We start from the raw sequence: 25,897 nt of genomic DNA on the forward strand, positions 1-25,897 counted from the left end.
TCGTGTGACTGTTTCTGGGATCGGGCCAGATGTGCCTGTAATCGTGTGTGGTGCTTCGTGCAGTGTGCATGGGCTAAGGAGAAGCCATTAACACCTCACGATCAGCAATCATGTGTTCGCAAGGAAAACGGAGCTGTTTGAAATCCTGCTCGCTCCTCGTGAGGGTATCGCACTGTCAAAGCAGTGCCACGAGCCGACGTGCCTCAAATTCTCACACTGTGCATGTGCGAATACAATAATACCTAGCTACTGTAAGCTAATTCTAAGTTTACAGTAGGATTGGCAGCCCATACTGTCCACATCTGGCCAACCAATTCCTGCACCAAACATGTGGTCGTCTTTTCTTCTTTTTTGATTCCCCACAGATAATGGCACATATTGCCAAAGCAGCTCGCTGGTTTTTGTTTAGCACTACCATTTCGTGACTCACGCCAATACACAATTGTCTATGCACTTGCGGATTCCTTGGTATTTTAACGTTGTATTTCTGGATCCAACACTGGAACGTGTGGTGCATCCTCTGGTGTGTGGTCCTACAGTGTGAGCAGTCAGGTCGCATACGAGCATCCGTACAGTGTGAGAACATGAATCGTGAGCCTGACTTTACGATTGATTCGCGCAGTTTGAGATGGAGCTGCGTGCAACGATTGAAATAATCGCACAGTGTATGGCCGCCTTTAGGCACACCTGTGCAATCATCATTCTGTCTGATCAGCATGTTGATACGCCACACCTGTGAGGCGGATGGATTATCTCAGCAAAGGAGAAGAGTTCACCAACACAAATTTAGACAGATTTGTGAACAATATTTGAGAGGCAAGGCAAGGCAAGTTTATTTGTAAGGCACATTTCAGCAACAAGGCAATTCAAGGTGCTTCACACAGGACATTGAAATAAAAGAAACAAAAAGAAACACATTTAAAACATTATAAAAGAAACATATAAAAGGTGATTAAAAACAGCGAGTAAGAAAACAACACATAAAATCAAAATAAAATAAAAATAAAAACACATATTAAAGTAAAAGTTGCAGTGCAGAGTTTCAAAGAGAATATAAAATTTAAAAAGTCAAAAGCCTTTTAGTCAAAGGCAGCAGTGAACAGGTGAGACTTTAACCTGGACTTAAAAGAACTCAGACTCTCAGCAGACCTGATATTTTCTGGTAATTCTGGTATTTCTGGAGAGAAATAAACCTTCTGTGTACACAGAAAAAGTTTTAAATCTTTGAGTTCAGCTCATGAAAAATGGAAGCAAAAACAAAAGTGTTGCATTTATATTTTTGTTCAGTGTACTTTTGTGGCAGTTCCAAAACATGTTTTTTCTCTTAGTTTTTTAAGTGTTTTGTCACAGTTTCTATGACAAAATCCTCTGTATTTTGTGTTTTTTCAGTGAACAAAAGGTATTTTTACTATATTTAATTTATGGATCATGTCGATGTTCATTAACCCTTTCATGCATACTGGTCACTACAGTGGACAGTTATTCTCCAGCTGTTCTCTTGTATATTCATGGGTTTTGTTGTTATAGTTCCATATCAGCTAACACAGTTGACGCTTATGCATCATCCCATACGATGCAATTCATACTATTACTGTAACTTTGCTGTTCTTGATAAACCTGATCTGCAGTAACAAGTTTTAGTGTAAATCAATTGCTGATTGTTATTAGTCTGTAATTAACAGGTTTTTTTTTTTTTTTTTTTAAAGTAATTTTGTTTTGCATATTATCTTCATGAAGTGAAAAATAACTAGTATTAGGGTATGATAAAATATGAGAAAACATCTGCAGCATTAAAAATGTTTGTATTGCATAATTTTCCATATCACTTTCTGATATTAGTTTTTAATACATATTTCTTTGCTTCAAAAATTTAATGCATAGTGTCTAGCTGAGTGGACATTTTTATAACTCCTTTAAAAAAAAACAACTCGATTTTATTGTTTTTTTTTTCATGCCTATAGAGGAATAAAAACACTCAGGAAAAATGTCTTGGCTAAGGTTTTCATAATTCATGCATGAAAGGGTTAAAGCTCAGATTAAAGTTGAGGATTATTATATCAGAAACAGAGAAACCTGAAGAAAAACGGACTTTTTCTGCAAAATCTCTCATTAACTGAACATAAACCCAGTGTTTCCATCTACTGTCATTGATCAAACTCCTTGGGTTTTAATAATAATAATGATAATAATAATGGATTAGATTTATATAGCGCTTTTCTATGAACACATACTCAAAGCGCACAGTGGGTCCATCATTCATTCACTCTCACATTCTCCTTCTGGTGGTGGTAAACTACATAAGTAGCCACAGCTGCCCTGGGGCAGACTGACGGAAGCGGTGAATCAATGTTGTTGAAGATGACTGTGTTTCCATGGTAACTACGGAACCTCTGAATGTCCAAATGGGTCATATCTGATGACCATGAAAAGATGACAAACTGTATTTTACACCAATAATTAACATGGTTTAATAGGATTAGTGGTTCAGAACATTTTAGATCAGTAGATGGTTTTGGTTGTCAGTGGCTGCTTGGGTCTTTATGGTTAAACTGCCCCCAAGAGGCCAAAATATAAATAACATGAACAACAACATTATGTAGGTTTAAGATGCATGTCTTGTATTTGTGGGGTCTGTTTGGTTGTAGCACATGATGCAAAACAATTTCATATCATTATTTATTTAGATAAAGCATTTCAGGTTTGAGAAATGTTCATTTATACAGACAGTACATAGAATTTGAGCTGCCCAGTAACAGTGTCACCCCCACACTTCCTCACTTGGACTCCTTGGGATTAATGTCTTGCTCATGGGCAGCGATAAGGTAGTGAATAGAGATACTCAGCCACATGGCTTCTAACATAATTGCTGTCACTGTCATTATGGCCTCATTTATTCCAACAAACAGGACAAAAACAGCGTTCAGTTTTAGATATTGGCTTAGATGTGATACATTCAGTTTCTTTGCCATAAAAAAAAAAAATCATATATCTTACTGTGCTGAGACTGGAATTTGTTTTTACAATATGTACATGTAAATACACAAAACAAATGAATATTAATCAAGCAGCAATATGACCAAATGTATAGCAGAAATATATATATATATATCATCTACAGCGCTATTGAAGCAGCAACAAATTGCACTTTGAAATATTTTTTTGTGTTTTTGGTTAAACCTCAGTAACTCATCTGACATTAGAAAAAAAATAAATGGACATTTGACTTAATGCCCTTTAATAAAAAACAAACAAAATACTAGGCTAGTTGGGTACCAGTGACAGACTACATAGTGTTTATTCATCTCTATTTTGAAAGTTAACCCTCCAGTATCCCGTCCAGCAAGGCCCTTACTAAGCACCAAGTGTGTGTTTTTCGCACATTTGTGGAATAATGTCCAAAAAATTTTCATACAGTTTGTTTTTAATTCTTTTACACTTTTTTCTATTTCATCAACTTGAGCCGTAAATAAAAATACCAAATACTCAAAAACTGTCACATTTTGTAACCCTTTAAATGCTGTGTTTGTAATGTAAACAAACCATTTTTTTGAATGCAAAAAACTTTTTTTTTTTTTTCAATATACTACATAAAAATTGAATCACATATTATTTGATTTTTTTCATCCTGGCATTTGTCAATGATTAACTCCAACATTGGTTAATTTGCATTATTATTTTTAGCACTAGGTCAAATGTTCAAAAATACTAGCATCTGTCACCAAGTGCACACCTATAAATCAAACTATTAAATATTATATATTGATTAATTTTTCTGCTCTAATTTGATTTTATTTTTGTAAATCAAGGTCAGCCCTAATCATACATATCAAATGGAAGAAATAGTGCATTTTAGGCACACTGGGAGACAGATGCTAGTCTGGTAATTTTCTTTTGTTTACAATGTGCAAATTTTAGTTGGTGGCCAGAATTTTAAAGATCATGCAAAAATGAACAACTTTTGAATTCTAACCTTATTTAAATTGTGAAAAACAATGTGAAGTTTTTTTGAAACGAAGTGCAAAGTGTGCGTAAAAGGTGCACCCGGATACCAGAGGGTTAACATGTAAAACATTATGTAAACATTTCTGGTTTCTGTTTTTGATTAAGTACTAAATATGAGCTTTTAATAAGTGTACATTTCAAGTGCTTGTACTCAAAGGGATGGAGAAACTATAGCTGTACCTGTTCAGTTTTACTTAATGAAAAGCTTTTCGTCTATACTTTTCCCATAATTTTCTTTTTTATATAAATTTCTTTCATCTCTCACCCTACATTTATCTATGATGAAATATCGTGGTGATATTTAACTTAAAACTATTATCTAACATCTGAGTTTTAATTTGAAATTATAACTCATGGTTAATATTTTCAGCGAAAAGTGTAAAGTAGCCCTTAAGTGTCCCAGACTGATGAAATATCAGACCATAACATTAAATATATTTAGATTTTGTGGTGTTAAACTCTGAGACAATAATTATCTTCAATACTGTTCAACAGTGAAATCAGTTATGTGCAATATTCTGTACAATTCCTGTAACAAAATTAAAAATAACATTTAAAAGAAAATGGCTTACATTTGGTGCCAGAGCTGTTTCCAGTTGTGCTAATATTAAGCCTGAAGTATAAAAAAATGTGCGTTTAAAAACTCAGAGTTCATCCCTGTAATAACAGGTCCTTGGAGATAGACTATGAGTAACAATGAGGAATCCAGTCTGCCTTTCCTACAGGTTGCACATCACTGGTACAAACTGTGGTTGGTGCTTCAGACTGCACTGCAGTGAATAAAACTGCTGAGCAAACAGGTGTGAGTGGACCCTTTCATAAAAAGGGCTTGTCTTGTCTCAGCAGCATCTGATCAGGAGCAGAAGTTGAAGACGAGTCTCCTGTTGCGTCTCCTCCAGGATGCAGCATCAGACCTTAGGTGGAGGAACTGGCCTCAGAGCCTGAAACACATGAAGACATCCATTACTGTGGTGTAAATGGTCCCCGATCATAGAACATTTAGAAACAAAGAAGCATTTTATCTTCAGTTTGTGGAAACTAAAATTGCATATAAGTGTCAATATTAGAGAACATTCTATATTAAAACATTACATCACATTAGAAATAGTTATGTTCAAGTTGATAAAAAAAGCAAATAAAAACAGTGATATGCTCAACAAAGGTTTCATAAGTAACTAGTATATCTCTACTGTCTTAACACCTTAGACCATAGGTGTCAAACATGCGGCCCGGGGACCAAATCTGGCCCGCCAAAGAGTCCAGTCCGGCCCTTGGGATGAATTTTTGAAATGCAAAAATTACACTAAGATATTAACAATCCTTTTAGTTCAGGTCCCACATTCAGACCAATTCAATCTCAAGTGGGTCAGATCAGTAAAATACGATCATGATAACATATAAATAATGACAACTCCAAATTTTTCTCTTTGTAAATGTAAATATTTTCATGTATTTACACTAAAACAACCTCTAAGCAAATTTTAGCCGCTTCTGAAAAAGGGACTTTTTCTTCCTATTTTGATTTACTCTGAGCTTTTATGAACATCCACAAGATTGGTAAATTTTATTTTCACTGAAAAAATGCAAAATGGTAAGGATAATAGTGTAAGAAATGGCGTTACATCACTTGAGAAAGGTTAATTAAAGAAAAATGAATTTGGAAATCCCCTTAACATGTCCTTGTTCTGAAAGGGTTAATTAGAAACAGCCACGTTCGCCTGTTGAACATGTGACCTGCGTTAGCATCACTAGCGTCTAAGCTAGCTCAACAAACCAACCAACCAATATCACACCGTATTTATTCAGCCTTTAATGAATGAAAAAGTCAAATGAAAACTAGTTTATCTTAAGACTGAACACAACTTTCTTTAGTCCTGATTTTGAACCACCTAGATAATGTTATGAGCTTTTAGCCGCTGAAAAAATAACCACAAAACTACAAGTGTTTTTAATGGAAGAAGAAGAAGAAGAAGATGAAGAAGAAGAAGAAGAAGAATGTAGTCCACAGTTTAGTCCACAAAATGTATGTTTAGTCCAAGAATGAGGACAGCAGAGCACCGAAGGAGGATTAGGACCACAATGGAAATAAGGTAAGATTAAATGAAAAATAAAAGAAAAATAAATTCCTAATATTATGGAAATCAATTTCTAATATTCCAAAAAATAAATAAATAAAATAAAATATTACTAGAGTGAAGTCCTCATACTTTGACAGTAAATATTATGAGAATTATGAAATATTATGAGAGTAAAGTAATATTATTTTGAGGAAAAAGTCATAATATTACAAGGATAAAGTCATACCTCCTACACCACTACAGATTACCATTCAAAATTTATTTAAATTAAGAGAGAATAATTAAAATTTCAGAGGTCTTTATATTTTTGAATGGACTAAAGTGAGGACAAATGTGAAGTCTAGATGCATTTGGGTTGTGGCTGTGATGATGAATTTAAGGTTTTTGTCTTTGACAAAGTTTTGAAAATGCATTGCGTATAAAATCATTCAAGAATATTAAGTTGAGATGGTTGATATGTTTTGGTTGTTGGTGATTTTTTGTTATAAGGAGAATGCTCGATGCTGTACACATTTAATTTAATGTAAGCAGTGGATCAGGTGAAAAGGATAGACAAAAAATAAGCTTTTTCTTCTAGTCTGTTCTTTTTTTGGTTTTTATGTTTACTACAATTATAGTACAAAGTGCAAAGATTAATATACAAACTAAAATAAACAATTCATTCATTCATTCTTTTTATTGTGAATCAGTCCTAGTGAGACAGAGGTGCTTGGTGCTTATGTCATGTATTGTAATAATTCATCAAAAGGCAGCAGATAATGTGGTACCAGATGGTTTCGTTTGGAGATTTCCTCCCTACACAGTTATCCTTGGTTTGTACATTTAGTGGAGGTAGGACACCAATGCTTGCACACTTTGTAGGAACTTGCCTCGTGGTATAAGAGTGTGGAGATGGAGATTGGGCTGAGCGCAAACTGTGGAGGTAAACTTACCTGACGAGCAGCGATGTAGTTCTGGCTTGGAGGTTTTGGTCTGTTCCCTGCAGGAGGTGGTGGAGGTGGAGCTCCTTTGGGTTTTGGTCTGACAGGCTGTAATGTCACATATTGTTAAGTACAGTTTTGAATAGTTACACAGAATATCAGTATCTATAACACATGCTTGCACATGCATGGTCCAGAATGCAGCAACACATCTGGTCTTCAATCAGCCTAAAAGGGCACATGTCACCCCCTTACTCACTGAGTTACACCGGCTAACCATAGCTGCCCACATCAAATTCAAATCATTAATCCTAGCCTACAAAATTCTCAGTGGGTCTGCTCCTACCTACTTAGGTGCACTGATAAAAGCTTACGTAGCCCCACGACCACTCTGCTCGTTTGGGGAATGTTGTCTGGTGGTTCCAAAACCTTGTACAAGACAATCTAGGCTCTTTTCATGGGTCGTTCCACATTGGTGGACCCAGCTCTTCCAAGAGCACCTCCTGTCCTAGCACTTTCAGACATTCCATTTTAAATATATTAATAAGGTTTTCACAGGATCATCTCTGGACCTGCTGCTGTGGTCCTGCCTCTCTCCTGTCTTCATCGTCATCACTCATTTATCCTCAACTGCATCCATGTCTCTCCCCCTACTTCCCCCCTTCTCCCCCTCTACCCCAGTCTCTATCTCTATCGCTCTCTGTTTTCTCCCCCTTTACTCTCTCTCTCTTTAACCCCAACTGGTCAAGGCAGACGTCCATCCTCCAGGTTTCTGCTGTTAAAGGGAAGTTTTTCCTTCCACTGTCAACAGTCACAAGTGTTTGCGCCTGGAGGACTCTGTTGGGTTTCTGTAAATTGGCTCAAAGTCTGGTTTTGGCCAACTCTATATATAAAGTGTCATGAGATAACTTTTGTTGTGATTTGGCGCTATATAAATAAAATTTGATTGATTGATTTGATTGGTTTTCCCCTGTAAGTCACTTTGGAAAAAAGCATCTGCCAAATGCATAATATTAAAAAAAAACCCAAAAAAAACAGGCTGGGTTGGTACCTGGGTCACGGGCATGGGCTGACTGGGAGGTGGCCTCTTCCGGAGGTGATGAGCAGAATTATCCACTGCTACAGGTTTCCTGGGGGTGTGTGAACTGTAGTAATGAAATAAAAATGAGGATTACAGGGTTCCCACTCTTTCCCTGAAATTATTTTCTGGGACTTTTCCAGGACATCTTCAGTCGCTACAGAGACAAGTTATCACATCATACACTAATCCATACCCCTGTCCCCCTCATTCTGTGGAAGTGTTCTTTTCTACAGTTATAACTTGCATTTCCCCAGATTGTTTCTATGCTTATTACTCAGACATTTGATGTGCAGTCTATTATCTATGAAAAATAATTATGACAAATGTATCATAGAATAATGCAAACACACCCACAGATTACAGCGTAGCACTTCATTAACATGACAAACTGTTAAATTGGACAATTTTATACTCAACTTTCTGTTCTCTCTTACTTTCTCTCCTGCACTTCCTCTAAAAATATTTCTACATTTTCAATAAATCACTGAAAAACAATTTCCTTTGTTTCATCTCAGTTAACACCAGTGTTTTTCAACCTTGGGGTCTGTTGAGCCGCATTATGTAATACATTCCCATTATGTAATAAAAGTTCAAAATGTAATAAGAATGTCACGTCATCTTGTTATAAAGCCACATTATGTAATAAACTGACGCATTTTGTAATAAACTACCTCAATGCATTATGTAGTAAATTTTTTTGCATTATGTAGTAAGTTATTACAATTTGAGAAATTTATTACAAAATGCACTTGACACATTTTTATTTTCAGGGAAATGTAATAACATGGTTCATTACGTAATAACGACACTCAAGTAGATTTTTTTCCCCTCTTTAATTAAAGTAGCCCTGCAGATTAGTAGTTGTAGTAGTGGTAATGATAGCCTACCTATTAGCATTACATTCACAATTAGTACACACACTCCAACATGCACACACAAAGTAGAAAATGCTGATGTTGAACAATAAATGGCTTTATTTCTAAACAGAACCTTTTTAAGGAAAATTAAAATATTTTGATCAATATAAGATGTTTATGCCTGTTGAAAAAAAAAAAAAACTCAGGAAAGTGTCTTTAACAATGTAAACAACATTTCTGGATATAAAAAAGAGCTAAACCGTCACACCTTTAGTGGCTAACTTGCAACTAAAATGTATTTTGCTGAATATATTTCGATCAATATAAAGTTTCTATGGCAGCTGAAAAAAAAATACTCGGGAAAGTGTCTTTAAGAATGTAAAAAATTTACTATATAATGCGTTGACGTAGTTTATTACAAAATGCGTCAGTTTATTACATAATGCGGCTTTATTACAAGATGATGTGGCATTCTTATTACATTTTGAACTTTTATTACATAATCGGAATTTATTATATAATGCGGCTCAACAGGGTCACCTGGAATTCAAATGGGGTCACCTGAAATTTCTAGTAAGTGATAAAAAAAAAAAAAAAAAAAAATACTAATGAAAAATATATGGTGAGTTGACAGAGACAATCCCAGTACATAAAAGACATGACAAACTGTGAAGCTGAAACTGAAGCACTGTGGTTCTATTTATCCGTCAAATGTTCATTGTGGTCAGTTTCAGATGCTGCAGCTCTTTCATAATTCATAGTTTGAGTTCTTGTTTGTTCAGTATTAATTGTCAGCCTTGTAAATCCAAGCTGGACTGACTGTACATATCCTGAGCAAGGAAAATCAAATTCTCACTTTGTGCAGTAATCTACACCTGGCTTTACTGCCTCTGTCCATAATAATATACATTATATAGACTAAATGGGTCTAAAATTAACATTTATTTGAAACATAGTATAGCAAACTATTACATGATCAAAAACAAATGAATTTTAGCAAAAAAAAAAAAAAAGAAAAAAGTCTCCATTTTGAATGTCTGGGGTTGCCAGAAATTTGTGAGGTTAAAATGGGGTCACGAGCCAAAAAAGGTTGGGAACCACTGGTTTAGACACACAAGGTCACAAGACAGGGAGAGGATAATTAATTTTCCAGGATAACTTTAACCATTTCCTGGACATTTGACCTTTTTTCTCATTTTCCATACGCTTTCCATGACTGGAAATGTGTCAATCATTTTCCAGGTTTTCCAGGACGTGTGGGAACTCTGGATTATTCTGATTGTTCAGTGTTGTAAAGGTTTCATAACGTGGTCACACAAATCTCTGCGGTGAGGTGGTGGGTACTTACGTCGGCAGGATGGGGCCTTGTCGTTTTTTCCAAATGAACCCAGTGATACCAGCAGTGACACCTAGAACTAACAGAACTCCCACTATGATGCCAACTGTCGCCCCTGCACAAACAGAGTGAAACATTAGTTTAATTTCAGCGCAGCACTAACACAGTCAATGTGTTATTGTTTATGTTGTCTCACCAGTTGTAAGCGCACTGAAACTTTCATCCTGTGTGTCACAGTTTGGAGGCAGCCACCCAGGTTCACACTGACACTCACTTCTGTGATTACACACCTGAAGAACGAAACAGCAAATATAATATTAACAGCACAAACCTGGACAAGTCAGGCTGCTTTATATACAGACGTCGTCCTTTGAGAATCAGCTGGTTCTATGTCCACTTTTTGCAGAAATGGAGTTAAGCATATCAGGACATTCTAAAATCATTTAAGTTTCTGTCCCAAAGTGCTTAGCTCCAAACTAAACATCTACACACACTCACACCTAGAAACATTTAGTTCTATGTCCTGAGTGGCGCTCGTTTCAAATCAGGTAGTTCTGTGTCCAAGAGGAGCCAATCAGGGGCCATACCCTGATCATGTGACATTCGCTCAAAAGTAGTTCAATGTTCAAATTTGGCATTTTTAGACGGGCAAGGCTGTCCCGGAGTCAGGTCTGAGAAGATAGCTCATTGATAAACTTGTATATTTGATAGTCATTTTATATTTGAGTGTATGAGGCATTTTGATGTAAAATTTGGCATTTCTGGATAAGTTTTATTTTTCATCCTTTCATTCTTTCATACTACAGGGTGTCCCATAAGTCTCCATACATAGGAGACATAATACATATGGTTCTAACATGTATTTCTTTATATTTCTCCTTTATAGTTCTTCAGCAGTGGAGGACACACATTGAAATGTGTTCCCGACAAAATGGCCGTCATATAGAGCAAATTATATAAATAAAAATGGTTTATGTCAAGAAACGTTTACTTTTCCTATGTATGGAGACTTTTATGGGACACCCTGTAGATTTTCCTCAAGTGGCCAATATTGTCCCGGCCTCAGGTTCAAATGAGAATTTGGCTCATTTACAGACTTGTCATTGATTTGATATAATGGTTTTATCTGTGAATGTATATTTAATTTTGATGCAATTTTTGCATTTTATACACTTTTTTTTCTAATTTAAATTTTTTTATCTTATAGATTCTGGTCAAGTGGGCAGTGTTGTCTGGTGTCAGGTTCAAATGAAAATGTGGCTCATTCATCGACTTTTATCTATGAGTGTACGTAGAATTTTCAATCCTCATCAATCCTCAGTCTTAAAAAGGTCGTTCATGGTGTTCCACATTATTTGCCTACATTCCACAACTAATTCTCCTGCCTTTGAGGATTGAAGTATGGCTGGAAAATCCGTGTATCATTCGTTCATTCGTTTTTCAATTTAAAACCAAAAATCACCAAAAATCAAAAAACAAAAATACGACTCATTTTTTTGTTTTTCATTTTCAAAACCAGAATGAAAAACGGATAACGGTTTGTTTTTACATTTCCCGATTTTGTGCTCAAATGAAAAATGGAAAAAAAAAAGGGATAACGACCGTTTCATCCGATTTCGCTATTTTCAATACAGTTAAGTTTTCTGACCTGGAAGTAGTCGTAACTATGGAAAAAATAAACAAACGGAATCATGGCTGGACTGAGGAATATTTTGCTATAATTAAGGTGCTGTTAATCTCGTTAATTCAGAAAAATAGAGCCGAATTTATTTTTTTGTGTGAATGCAATACGCTTCTGTATCAAACCGCTGCTTAATTATAGCAAAATATTCCTCCAGTCTGGCCATGATTCCGTTTGTTTATTTTTTCCCTAGTTACGACTACTTCGGGGTCAGACAACTTAACTATATTGAAAATAGCAAAAATTGATTAAACGGTTGTTATCCGTTTTTTCCATTTTTTATTTGAGCACAAAATCAGGAAATATAAAAACGAACCGTTATCCATTTTTCATTCTGGTTTTGAAAATGAAAAACAAAAAACAAGTCTTTTTTTTTTTTTTTTTTTGGTTTTAAATTGAAAAACGAATGAACGAATGATACATGAATCCGTGTATCATTCGTTCATTCGTTTTTCAATTTAAAACCAAAAATCAAAAAAACACTTGTTTTTTCGTTTTTCATTTTCAAAACCACAATGAAAAACAGATAACGGTTCGTTTTCCCATTTCCCAATTTTGTGCTCAAATGAAAAAATGGATAATGCCCGTTTCATCCCATTTTGCTATTTTCAATATAGTTAAGTTGTCTGACCCGGAAATAGTCACAACTAGGGGAAAAAATAAACAAACGGAATTTTCCGAATTAATGAGATACTGTTTTCTGAAAAAAATTTATTTTAATTTTTAAATTTTTTGTGTGAATGCAATACACTTCTGTACGTATCAAACAGCCGCTTAATTATAGCAAAATATTCCTCCAGTCTGGCCATGAATCCGTTTGTTTATTTTTTCCCTAGTAATGACTACTTCCGGGTCAGACAACTGAACTATATTGAAAATAGCAAAATGGGATGAAATGGGCGTTATCCATTTTTTCCATTTTTCATTTGAGCACAAAATTGGGAAATGGAAAAATGAATCGTTATCAGTTTTTCATTCTGGTTTTGAAAATGAAAAACAAAAAAAAAAACAAGTTGTTTTTTTGTTTTTTGATTTTTGGTTTTAAATTGAAAAACAACTGAACGAAGGATACATGGATTTACATGGATTCTGGAAAATGGTTGTTTGCCATGAAAACTGAGTTAACACAATTTACTTAGGTCCTCCAGGTGTCCTAACATGTTTATTCACCATTCTACCTTTAATGAAAAAGGATAGATGTGCTCATTTTAGTTGTCAACCTTAAATAAACGTGGATTGGAAAACACTAGCAAAGGATGGTTTTTTATGTTGCATTTTGTGACATCAGTATAAAATACATATAATCACTGACTAAAACGTTCTTAGTTTGTTCATAACTTTTTTAAAAACAACTCTGGTGGACATAGAACTTCCTGATTTCGACCATAAGTGAAACCTGTAAAGGCACCAGGTCCTATGTTGGACATAGAACTTGTTGACCAGGGCCAACTTCCATACCTTGGAATCAGAAAGTTCTATGCCCATTTGTAACTTCTTATATCTCTAAGCCTATGGAGATTTAGAACATGTTAACAATATGTTTAGGGTACCTTCCACAGTCAGCACTATTCCACACAAAAAGATGATTGATAACTCTCCAAATATCAGAGATCAGACAGGTGAAATTTTCAAACTCTATTTTCTCAAAATGAGGAAAAGTGAACATAGAACCAGCTGATTCTCAACGGAAGACATGTTGTGTACTTACTGCATGGCCTGGGCATTTGGCTGAGCAGTTTATATTTCTGTAAGCTGTCTGGAGGTCCACACACTCATTCTGGTTGCACACCTTAAAATACAGATAATTTACAGGTTAAAGCTCCACAGAAGTTAAATGCATTCATATATACGTACACATTAGAGGTGGAAAAAAAAGGAGTAGTTTATTCAGTGAATCAAGTTCTGCTGAGTATATTTTTGTTTTCCATATGTTTCACTATTTCATATTTAAAGCTTTTATTTTCTATAAATCAATCATTTCATATTTATCTATTTATATTTGGCCCCTGTTTAGAATATCTAACTCAATTTATCTAATATAATATATATATATATTTTTGCCTACCTGTTTGATGTATGTTTGTCCCTTGGGTGTTTATTGTAAAGCATCTTTGAGTACTTAGAAAAGCGCTATATAAAGCCGATGTATTATTATTATTATTATTATTATTATTATTATTATTATTATTATTATTATTATTATCATTATTATTAATAAATAGACTTGTATTCACACAAAATACAACTGAGAAACAGTATTTAGACTCATATAAACCTACAAAGAAGAAAATTTAAAGGGGCTACATGTAGTATTTCTACTTTCAAATATTTCAAAAACGTACTTAAAATAAATGTGAAGTTATGGCAAAGATCCAATGTTATGTTATATCCAATGTCTTGGATATCCACACTGATGGGCCGGTGGATTTATGTGGTAACTAGAAAGAGTACTGAGAATTTTTTACGATGATGATGAAAACTAACACCACAGGGCCTTTGACAAAAGTGTCAGAAAGTGACCAGATGGGATGAGAACCATAAAGAAACATCTTTAAGAGTCAAAAAAACAATGTCAAAGTGATAAAAGCCGGAAGAACTGTTGTTGTTTTTACCACTGGACACAGCTGTAAATGAAAAGAATGGAGTTTGATGCTTGAAATCACAGCATTCATTTATGTTCATTTGTTGATCCAGAGCCTAAACTGTGACAGTTCTGACCTCGTTTGTTTGATTCCAAACAGATCTTTAGTTCAGCTACTGACAACACAAACCGTACAGAAAACAGAGGTGATTTGTGGTTTTACTGTGGCTGTTTTTCTGTCTAAACAGAGCTAAGCTAACAGAGCTATAATGACACAGCACGTGAAAATTATAAGATGTTGTTTTTAACTGATCGTCAAAATAACCAGCTGTGAGTTTTAGTTTGAGGAAGAAAACTTGATGATACCGTAATACAGACGTGTGTAAAAAATTAGTTTTACACTTTATTCTGTGAGTGATACAGTCTGTGGATACATAGTGTTGATTCATTGGTGGTTCTGGTCCTAAGTGTGTTCTGGTACAAGATTCCCTCTGCTGTAAAGTTAGAGTATCGATACTACATAGAAACCCTTGAAATGAGTGAGTCTGAATCACTACATTAGTCAGTACTACGCCCACCACGCCTGCATAGTAGACTATGACCCCCCCATATCACACCATGTGTATGGGCAACTACAATGTTAATATGTAAATAAATAATATTTAATTTTAATTCTGACTCTATATTTATATAAATACTAAATTTCTTATTTTTCTCTTTATACTTAATTTTTCACTCATTTTTTTGTGGTTTTTCTACCAGTAGGGATGGGAATCGAGAACTGGTTCTTTTTTGAGAACCAGTTCCCAGTAGCTTGGTTCCTTGGAATCATTTGCCTGCCTGCTTAACGATTCTGCTTATCGATTCCGCCTCCGTTGCGCATGCACGATGACGTCACACGTACGCTGCATTGTTTTGGTCAGAACGTAGCCAACATGGCGTTGAGGCAGAAACGGTCTAAAAAGATGACACCAGGTCCACTTACTTGGAACACTTGCAAAGCTTCCATGTCTTCAAAAGGGTGGAATCCCTCTAATATGCTCAAACATTTGTCCACAACATGTGAATCATTTACAGGAATGTCACGTATTTGATACGCTACTTAGCGACGCTTGTGAATGTAGCGGCAGAGTGAATGCCAGGCCAGTTCCGGTTCCGGTGTGGGGAACAAACGTCGTAACTCCTCAAATACAAGTTTCCGAAGGTAAGAAGGGAAAGGAAATGAGGTGCACAACAACGGGAGACAAGCCGAGCCGAGTCAAACCGGTTCCACGTAGTAGAAATACGGCAATAGAGGAATTAGTAAAGCCTCTTTAGTTTCACTTTCACTGTATGCCCTCCTCCCTGAACCGGGTCCGGCGTCATCTGTTATTATTATTTGTACATACTGTATATGTTATATTTTCTGTGCAGAGATGGAAATATAAAGACAGTTAATGCAAACACACCCGTTTGTACTCTTTTATTCCCTCACCCAGTGAGAATCGATAAGGAATCGGATCGATAAGCAATATTGATAATGGAATCGTTAAATTCTTAATGATTCCCATCCCTATCTACCAGTCTTTTCTCTGCACTTCCTTGTTGTATGTTGTTGTTAACTGTGAAATGTCCCCCAAGATGGAATTAAGTCTTATCTTATCTTATCTTATCTAGGTTTTAACTAATTTGATCCTGTGACACTGATCTTTGACCTTTTGTCAAAGTTAATGTGTGAACAGGTCAGTAACCATAAGTCATGGTCAATATTTGTGTGTAGTTTGAGTGCCTTAGTTCTATTTTATGGCACCGACCGCCCTATGGCGAGTCAGGCGGTGGGTTGGGTGGACTATCTTTCGACTATCTTAAGAATTAGAAGGACAGAGTTGTAAAATCAATGCCAAGGTCACCAGTCTGACCTCAGAAAACTATGGTTACCACATTAACTAACCTAACAGCCCATTACCTTTCCATCTCCACATTTAGTTCCGGTGTCCACTTGGCCGTAGTCTTTGGTGTAGTCGTCAAAAAACGATGCCTTGCAGTCACCGACCCTCACCATCCGGCCATAGTTGGGGCTGTCGTTCCCATTGTGGCAGTAGAGCTTTCCACAGAATATGTCCCTGCAGAGGAAAGATGCTCAGTATCTTCCTTTTTGAACCCATGTTGGACTGAGATTTGTGTTGAGTTTTGTGCTTGGACTCACTGTTGTTGGCAGGGAATGTAGTGGTCTTTTGAGGGTCGTTTGCAGAAGCCGTAGTAAACTCCTCTGGTGTTCTGGTTGTAGCAGCCTTGACGCGCCTCTATCGCACCTGGGATCACAACACAAAACACTTTTACAGTTTTGCTCATTGTCGGGTTACATTAACCCTTTATAGTTACCTCCGCCAAGAGGTATTGTGATCATTTTGCTTTGTGTGTCAGCGTGTTTGTTTGTTTGTTTGTTTGTTAGCAAGATAACTCAAAAAGTTATGGACAGATTTTCATGAAATTTTCAAGAAATGTTGATACTGGCACAAGGAAGAAATGATTTAATTTTGGTGGTGATCGGGAGTGTGTGTGTGTGTGTGTGGGGGGGGGGCAGATCTGTCTTGGCAGAGGTCTGCGCTTTTCTTGTTCACTCATAGAAATACTCTGAAATTCAACATTTCAACCTTAGTGTGTCATTGGCGGACCGAACAAGACTTTATCAGTTTTGTGAAATTTTTCAAAATTTTTTATTTTTATGTAGAAAATCAAGGTCAATGAAGTTATCATATTTGGTTCCTTGACCGTAAGTGACCAAAAAAAACCCCCCAAAAAACAACAACAACAAGTAAATATAAAAAATACAGGAAAAACACATGTAAGGTGAAAAGAACATGTATTTTAGAACACTAGAACATCACTTTTAGAACATTAGACCAACAAAAGTGCTGAGTCAGACCCCTGTTCACATCCACATTATCCTTTGAACATCATTCCTTACATTAGTACCATTACTTCATGGTACCAAACAAAGCAGGTACACTCACTGGTCATGCAGAGGTGGACCTTACAGACCCTGTCACTTGTCCAATAAAGGGTTAAAATATATTCCGTTATTGAGAGATTGATAGTACATTAAGTGTCATAATGAAGACTATATCTGATAAAAAATAAGACAGATGTGAAAAGAACACTCTTATTTCTATGTCCATTTCCTCCTTTTTAAATTTACTTACCACAATTTTAACTTTAATATGAAAATACATAATTTATACACAGTAAATAAGTATATATATGTATTTTTAAATGTATCAACTATACAGTAATAAGAGAGAAAATAAATGGAAATGTTTATATTATTACTGTTGAATTATTTGTTTATTGTTTTTTTTTTCTATAAATAAAAATGTAGAAAAAAAGTTGCAAAACAATATAATAAATGGGGAGTAATTAATTTATAGTACACACTTTTTAAAACATGGAAATTACACAGAAACAAATGAACAAATAAATATGAAAATAAATAAATAAAAAAAGTTTCCTTTATGTTTGTATTTCTTTTTTTTCCCTTTGTTATAGAAAAGATAATTTATAAAAAATAAACAAATATAAAATAGTATAGAAAAAAGTGAGAAATTTTTTTGCGGTATCTATCTTTAAAAATGTTTAAATGAACTAATAATTTTTGTCTCATCATCATATTGTTTTTTCTTTAGTGAATTATTCTTTTGTTTATGGTTTTATTACCTGCGCCAAGGAGGTTATGTTTTTGCCAGCGTTGGTTTGTCTGTTTGTCTGTTTGTGTGCAAGATAACTCAAAAAGTTATGAATGGATTTGGATGAAAATTTCAGGAAATGTGGATACTGGCACAAGGAACACATGATTAAATTTTGGTGGTGATCAGAGGGGGGGGCGCCTTAGGGTTAGGACACTCACTTGGTCCGTACATCTTGATGCACTGGTTCTGTCTCTGTGGACACTGGCCGTTGTAACAGTATCCCAGTCCGCGGTCACATGGGAGGCCATTGACGGCGAACACGTCCTCGGGACAGGTGGCGCTGTTTCCATCACAGTATTCAGCGATATCGCATTCATCCTGCTTCATGCGACACTCCCTGGACCGAGGCAGGATCTGTGGAAGCGTGAGGTTATAAATAAATATAAAGATTAAAAAATATAGTATAGCCTGCACAGTTTTGCAGATGGGCAATGTTCGAATTGATTTAAGCTTATAACAATGTTAAAAAGTAATGGTTCATTCAGTTCATTTCAAAATGCTCCTTATGTTTTTTGACTAGATGAGCCATAGAGAGAGGCTAAAGAGCCACATTTGGCCCAGGAGCTATAGGTTGCAGACCCCTGATACAGATGGTTACAGATATCAGTTACTATTGAGCACTGATAGAACTCGTATATGGACTTTGATTTAATTAGTTGAGTTCTACTCCAGTGAAAGTACTACCCACTTCTACTGGGAGATTGATCTCCTGCATCCAGACCACAGGACTGTATAACATAGACCAGAACCTGACAACCTTACAAATTCAACTTGTTATTGATTCTTCATAGAATAAGACAGTGAGATACAGTGCCATTGGTCACATTTTTATTTATTTCATGCATCAGCCTAACATTTTACCAGCAGACGGTAGCATGTCGTGTCCAACCACCCCCGGCATCATGGTGTCAAGTCATCAAGATGTTGTGTTGAGTTTTAAAACACAACAGTTTTTCTTCTTGAATCTCACCCTTGACAAATATTTCATCTTACAAGAAAAACTAAAGACTGAAACTAATACAAACTAAACTTAACTAAGTGTTTTCAAAACCCTCTTTAGGAACAAATGAAAACTGCCATTAACCCTTTCATGCACGAATTATGAGAACCTTAGTCAAGATTTTTTTCTTCAGTGTTTAGCCATGAAAAAACACAATGCGATCGAGTTTTTTTTTTCTTTTCTATGGAGTTACAAAAATATCCATGCATTTAATTTTTGAAGTAAAGAAACATGTGTTTAAAACCCAATATCAGAAAGTGATATGAAAACAATGAAATAAAAACATTTTTAATGCTGCTAATCTGATGTCTTCTCACATTTTAACATATTCTAATGCTAGTAATTACTCACTTCATGGAGATAATATGCAAAAAAAACCTTTCTTGTCTAACAAATAACAATTGATTTACACTTAAACATGTTAACGCAGATCAGGTTCATCAAGAACAGTAAAGTTACAGTAATGATTTGAATATCAGTGTATGGGATGGTGCATAAGTGTCCACTGTGTTGGCTGATATGGAACTAAAACAACAAAACCCATTAATATACAAAAGAACAGCTGGAGAAGAACTGTCCACTGAAGTGGACAGTGCATGAAAGGGTTAAAAATAAAAAACTCAAACTAAAATATACCTAATGAAAATGTTGAAACTATTGTAACCTGAGTCACAGGTTTTTTGACTAAATCATGTGTCATGGTTTCATTTATTTAAAAAATCTGTGTAAAACTAATTTTTCCCCCCTCAATTTTCAGTCCTGTCATTTTGTTTTTTACCATTAGACCATTAGCAATAAAAGTAAATATGAATTGGTAATAAACTAAATTAATAATTAATAATTAATTACTCATAGGTTTATTTATAATTCTCTCAAATGACCACTTGAGTTCAAATTCACGCCAAAACTAATTCATTCGCAATAAACACACATATTTAAAAAAAAAAAAAAGTAAATTCATACAGAAATAAATAAACAAATATGAAAGAAAGTAAATTATACTTTTTTAAAAATTTCTCTTTGTATTTCATTTCTTTAAAATAAAGGCCTACCTACTTCACTTTTAACTAATACAGCAAAATGCAAATAAAAATTAATTATTTTCCTGTGTTTTCTTATTTCTCTCTATATTTCGTTCTTTTAAAATTTACTTTAACTAATATAAAAAAGCATTATCTTCTTAAATTTTAACCAATACATTAACATGCCTAATTTATCCAATTGTTAACCATAAAAAAATGGTCCAAATTACACAGAAATAATCATGAAAACAAAGAATTCTTTTGTTTCATGTTGAAAATCTGCGCCAAAAAATTATGTCTTTGTTAAATTTAAAGTATTTTTTTATTTATTATTAAACATTTGTCATAAAGGGAAAATACCAAATGGAGATAAAGTAAATAATAACAGACCTGCTCAAAAATGTATGGATTTATTTGTAATTCTGCCAAACGGCCACTTGAGGGCACTAACAGATCAAACTCATACAAACACAATTTTCACATTAATTTCCAATTATTGTTTATATGTACAACTATAATGACTTTACTCACCTTACAGTTCTCGCAGCACTCGCCTTCTGCACACTGCGAACCTTCCTTCAGTTTACATGTGGTGGCGTTGCAGCATGGGTTCATGCACTCCTACATGGACAACACAGAGCATTTGAGTTCTGGGGTCTTTGTAAAAGTGTTAATATACAGTATTGTGTTAAAGTCCACCTTTAGCTGTGTTGTTTTTGCAGGGTTTAAATGAGCATACATATTTATTTTTCATTCTCTTTCCTTCAGATACAACAAGAAAATACATGAAAAATGTGGACAGCCTTAACCCATAAAACCCAAATATACACCAGTAACCAAAACCATCAACTGATCTCAAATGTTTAATAACTGTTAATTTACTAATTCTATCGATACATGTAAATAATTAGTGTAAGATAAAGTTTGTCGTCTTTTCATGGTCATCAGATATGACCCATTCGGACGTTCGGAGGCTCTATAGCAGGGGTGTCAAACTCATTTTAGTTCAGGGGCCACATTCAGCCCAAATTGATCTAAAGTGGGACAGACCAGTAAAATAATAACAGAATAACCTGTAAATAATGACGACTCCAAGTTTTTCTCTTTGTTTTAGTGCAGTCAAAATTAAATTATAAAAATATGTACATTTGCAAACTATCCAAACAAAAATGATGTGAACAATGTGAAAAACAAAATGAAATTTCTTGAGAAAAAAATAAGTGCAATTTTAACAATATTACACTTCAACTTACCATTTATACATGCATATTACAGATTGGATCTACAAAGGCCCAAAATATTTAATAACAGGAAGAATAATTAATTATTAAAATTGCACTTTCAAAATTTCAGGTTTTTTGCATTTTATTATTAAAGCATAGTTTTTAAATGTTTAATATTTTCATCATTTAATGTTAAGTTTTTACACTAAAACAAAGAGAAAAATTTGGAGTTGTCCTTACTTATTTATAGATGTCATGTAATATTATGTTTTTCACATTAAACTAAGAAAATTTGGAGTCATTATTTATAGGTTATTATGCTATTAGTTTAGTTGAGATCACATTGGTCTGTATGTGGAACCTGAATAAAAACGACTACGACATCCTTGATTGTCTTAAGTGTAATTTTTGTTGATGCATCCTGCGGGCCGGATTGGACCCTTTGGCGGGCCACATTTGGCCCCCGGGCCGCATGTTTGACACCCCTGCTCTATAGTAAACGTGGAGTTGGATCAGTGACAGTGGATGGACACACTTGGTTTATGTTCAGTTAAAGTCACTTTTTCTTCAGTTTTCCCTATTTTTGATTTGATAACCCTCAATTTTAATCTGACATTTTATGAACATTTACATTATCAGTAAATTAAATATAGGAAAATACTAGTTCTTCAAAAAAAAAAAAAAAAAAAAAAAAAAAGCAAAACACAGAAGATAATATTACAGTAAATGAAGATAAATTACTTCAGAAAGCTTAAATATATTCAGTAATCAGTATCTGTTTTTGTCTTGTCTTACTTGTTGTCATATCTTTCACATGTTTGGTTATGTTTTCAACAGTCGCCACTTAGCTGCCTTGTCCCACGGTCTTGTCTTGTCCTGTCCCTGTTCACTCTTGTCTACACTGTAAGCCCAGACTTTGTATTTACTAAAATGCTTTAATGACAATGTTCTTAAATGATTTCAGTTTTATTACATTACTATAAAATGTTGAGTATATTCTACTATTTTGTAGACATAGTCAAAAGTACAAAAACAGTTTAAGTTGAATGGATTTAAATTACTAAGTTTTTGTCATGACCACACCTTTTTTTTTTTTTTTTAAATCTCTGCATTGCATTGTGGGTATTGGGCATGTTTTTGAAAATGTGTTATTTTTATGTGCAGGGGTTCAGTGGGGTTGTGGTGTTGGTGTTAATTTGGGCTTAATGTGTGTATGGAAATGTTTACTGGCCTTTTTGTATTTGTTTTTGTATTTTTTTAGCCCTGCACCATGAGTCAGAGCCATAGGAAGAACAATGGCTTTACTGTTCTACTCCAGTTAGTTCTATTTAATGGAAATTTTTATACTTTGCCAAATCAGAACTACTTCCTGTATTAGTACATTACATTAGACTTACTCCTTGCTTAATTTCTAGTGACGGCACTTTTGGCTCTTTGAAGGGAGCTGTTCAGTCAGGAGCTGGTTATTGTAAAGAACTGTATGAAAGACTGGTTCTTTTATGTTCATTGCATTATTTTGAAACACCAATGTTTTAATGACTAAATAGGCAACATGTGATGATTGACATTAAATTTTAAAGGTGTTTAGCTGGCGCGGCAGTAAATATTATCTTACCATAAAAAAGAGTAGTTAGTTCAAATGTGTGGGCTAAATACATGACATGAGAGGTGACATTAGGCAAATACTGGAATTTGACAAAAAACATCATGGTACATTATGTGGACTAGTCTGTAGCCTAAAAATGAAGAAGAAAATAAAACATTTTCTTATGAAATAACATTTTACTCTCCTCAAAACAAGAACAATAAATGTGTATAAACATACGTAAAAAAAAAATTGCACAAAACACAACAGTAAGTTGTGTAAGTAACTTTAAGTAACTGCAATTACTTAAATACCTGAACTGTAGTGCAATTCTCAGAACAAGAACAGTACGTTGGTAAAGATACAGAAAAAATGCACAAAACACAAAAGCGATTTATCATTGCATCTTTTTTTCTGCTCGAACATTCTCTTCCTGCCCAATGCCTCCCCAGTGATGCTAAATTGACAGGCAATTGGATACTCCCTCCTTAAAAATAAATAAATAAAATGAACGGCTCTTTACAAAGACTCGGTTCCCATCATTCATTCCAAAGAGCCGTTCAAAAGATTTGATTCGTTCGTGAACGTCATATCACTACTAATTTCCATCCATGCTATAATTTATTAAGTTTAATAATTATGCAAAGTAATTTATATTGCAGAAGATTTTAATTTAAATCAACTTGAAATTGAGTACAATGCACTGAGGATATTAAGTAATAGATTATACCTAGCAATTGACATTGGAACAAATTTTAATTTAAATTAACTTGGCATTTAGTGTGTTGGACTTAAAATAGCAATTCCAGTCAAATCAAGCATTTAAGTTTAATACACTCAAGTTTTCATACTCTTTACTTAATTTTTTTAAGACTAGAATTTAGAGTTACAGTACTTAAAAATTTCGATGTAATCAGTTTCAACTATTTTTTGAGTTAAATTAACTTATTGGGGTTTACAGTGTATATGAGCCCTCCCTCTATGTATATGTATACAAGCAAGGAATGGATGAACATGTGAATAAAAAGTTGGTGATTGTTACTTAAACACAAGCTGTAATTAAAAATAAAGTTGACCTCCGAAGAGGGGGGTGGTGGTGGGTAAAAAAAAAAAAAAAAACAAAACGGAAAAAAAAAAAAAAAAAAAAAGAAAGGTTAAATTTATATATAAAAAAAAAAAAAACATTGAGAACTGATAATACTGTTTTGTTAAATAATGTTTATTTCAAGCATCCTAAAAGCACTTTTTACTGTTTGATAGAGGCAGATGTTAGTCTTCCAGAAAATAATCTTTTAAAAGAAGAAGCAAAACAAACAATAAAAAAATATCGCCTTCCTAACAGTATCGTGATATATTGCGATATTTCTTCTCATGATCCTAGTATTGTGATTTGTATTGTATTGCCAGATTCTTGCCAGTACACTCCTTACTGTAGAGACATATCTTCCAAGAACTTTCAGCAGATCCCATAAAACACCTGATTTAGAATATCATGTAGTGCACGACAAATCCATGGGTGATGTGAGTTAAAATGTAACGTGTGTCTTATGAAAACAGACTGACATCTTCATCCACAAGACACATGATGTGGTGGAGGTTTGCCTTCCAGTGGCTGAGGCTGTGGTTTTTGTCTCTGCTAAACACCGGTAGAGGTGAGGCTTGGCCCACAGGTCTGAACACATTTCCCTCCCTGCATGATTTTCACTGGAATGTACTTCTGACTGATAATTGTTGAAGATAATATTTCTTTCAACTTTTGTCATTTATGTAGTCCATACATTACATAAACATGACGTCCAGGTACAGAGGTGATTGAAAGGTTGTGAATTCTTTTACCTGTCTGCGTTAATATGATCTGTAACATGATCAGATTTTCATACAAATCCTAGAACTGGAGAAAACAAGGCTAATTAAATCAACAAGACAGAAACAGAACGTAAAGTATATTTTGTGGAAGATGATCCCGTGTTAATATTTGTTTGCGGCATTCAACCAAGGTGATGACAACCAGGTGAGTGTCTGGGATGTTCTACCAGTCTGGATTTGACTGCACATGTTTAACATCATGTCGAGAACATTTCCTTCATCTAGTTTTCAGGCTTGAATGAAAGTCTGATCACAGTTTAAAATTATTTATACAGAAAAACCAAGTGCTATGTGTTCACAAACTTTAAGGAATGAATGCATAAATATAATAAATACATTTTATATACAGGGTGGGGAAGCAAAATTTACAATATTTTGAGGCAGGGATTGAAAGACAGTGTATGACCAATTAGTTTATTGAAAGTCATGAGAATTTATTTGCCACAAGAAAATGTACATAATAGAAAATGTTTTTATTCTATGTGTCCTCCTTCTTTCTCAGTAACTGCCTTCACACACTTCCTGAAACTTGCGCAAGTGTTCCTCAAATATTCGGGTGACAACTTCTCCCATTCTTCTTTAATAGTATCTTCCAGACTTTCTCGTAATAGTTTTGTTCATAGTCATTCTCTTCTTTCCATTATAAACAGTCTTTATGGACACTCCAACTATTTTTGAAATCTCCTTTGGTGTGACGAGTGCATTCAGCAAATCACACACTCTTTGACGTTTGCTTTCCTGATTACTCATATGGGCAAAAGTTTCTGAAAAGGTATGGATAATAGTGTTAGGTATGATTATGATATCAATATATGTTTGGTTTAAAAAAAAATGACGTAGTGCCTGCTGAGAAAAAACAACTAAATGTTCATTGTAAATTTTGCTTCCCCACCCTGTATATATCATAGTCTTATATTCAGTTACACTCACTATGAGAATG

At 34.6% G+C, this 25,897-nt stretch overlaps 1 protein-coding gene across 2 annotated transcripts in view; it reads right to left on the reverse strand.

Annotated features, from left to right (window-relative positions):
- Positions 1–4,808: 4,808 nt before the first annotated feature.
- adam28 (ADAM metallopeptidase domain 28) overlaps positions 4,809–25,897 on the reverse strand; it is a 56,937-nt gene continuing 35,848 nt past the window's right edge. For both annotated transcript variants that reach the window (XM_030144467.1, XM_030144466.1), the window contains exons 14-23: positions 20,815–20,904; positions 18,420–18,615; positions 16,722–16,827; positions 16,482–16,638; positions 13,664–13,744; positions 10,471–10,564; positions 10,287–10,389; positions 8,052–8,145; positions 7,013–7,108; positions 4,809–4,943 (exon numbers count right to left, since the gene is read on the reverse strand). In XM_030144467.1, coding sequence (XP_030000327.1) covers positions 4,911–4,943; positions 7,013–7,108; positions 8,052–8,145; positions 10,287–10,389; positions 10,471–10,564; positions 13,664–13,744; positions 16,482–16,638; positions 16,722–16,827; positions 18,420–18,615; positions 20,815–20,904 — 1,050 coding nt within the window. In that variant the 3' untranslated portion in view covers positions 4,809–4,910. The remainder of the gene's footprint in view (positions 4,944–7,012; positions 7,109–8,051; positions 8,146–10,286; positions 10,390–10,470; positions 10,565–13,663; positions 13,745–16,481; positions 16,639–16,721; positions 16,828–18,419; positions 18,616–20,814; positions 20,905–25,897) is intronic.

The sequence above is a fragment of the Sphaeramia orbicularis genome, chromosome 9, assembly GCF_902148855.1.
Source record: "Sphaeramia orbicularis chromosome 9, fSphaOr1.1, whole genome shotgun sequence".
NCBI classification, from domain to species: Eukaryota; Metazoa; Chordata; class Actinopteri; order Kurtiformes; family Apogonidae; genus Sphaeramia; species Sphaeramia orbicularis.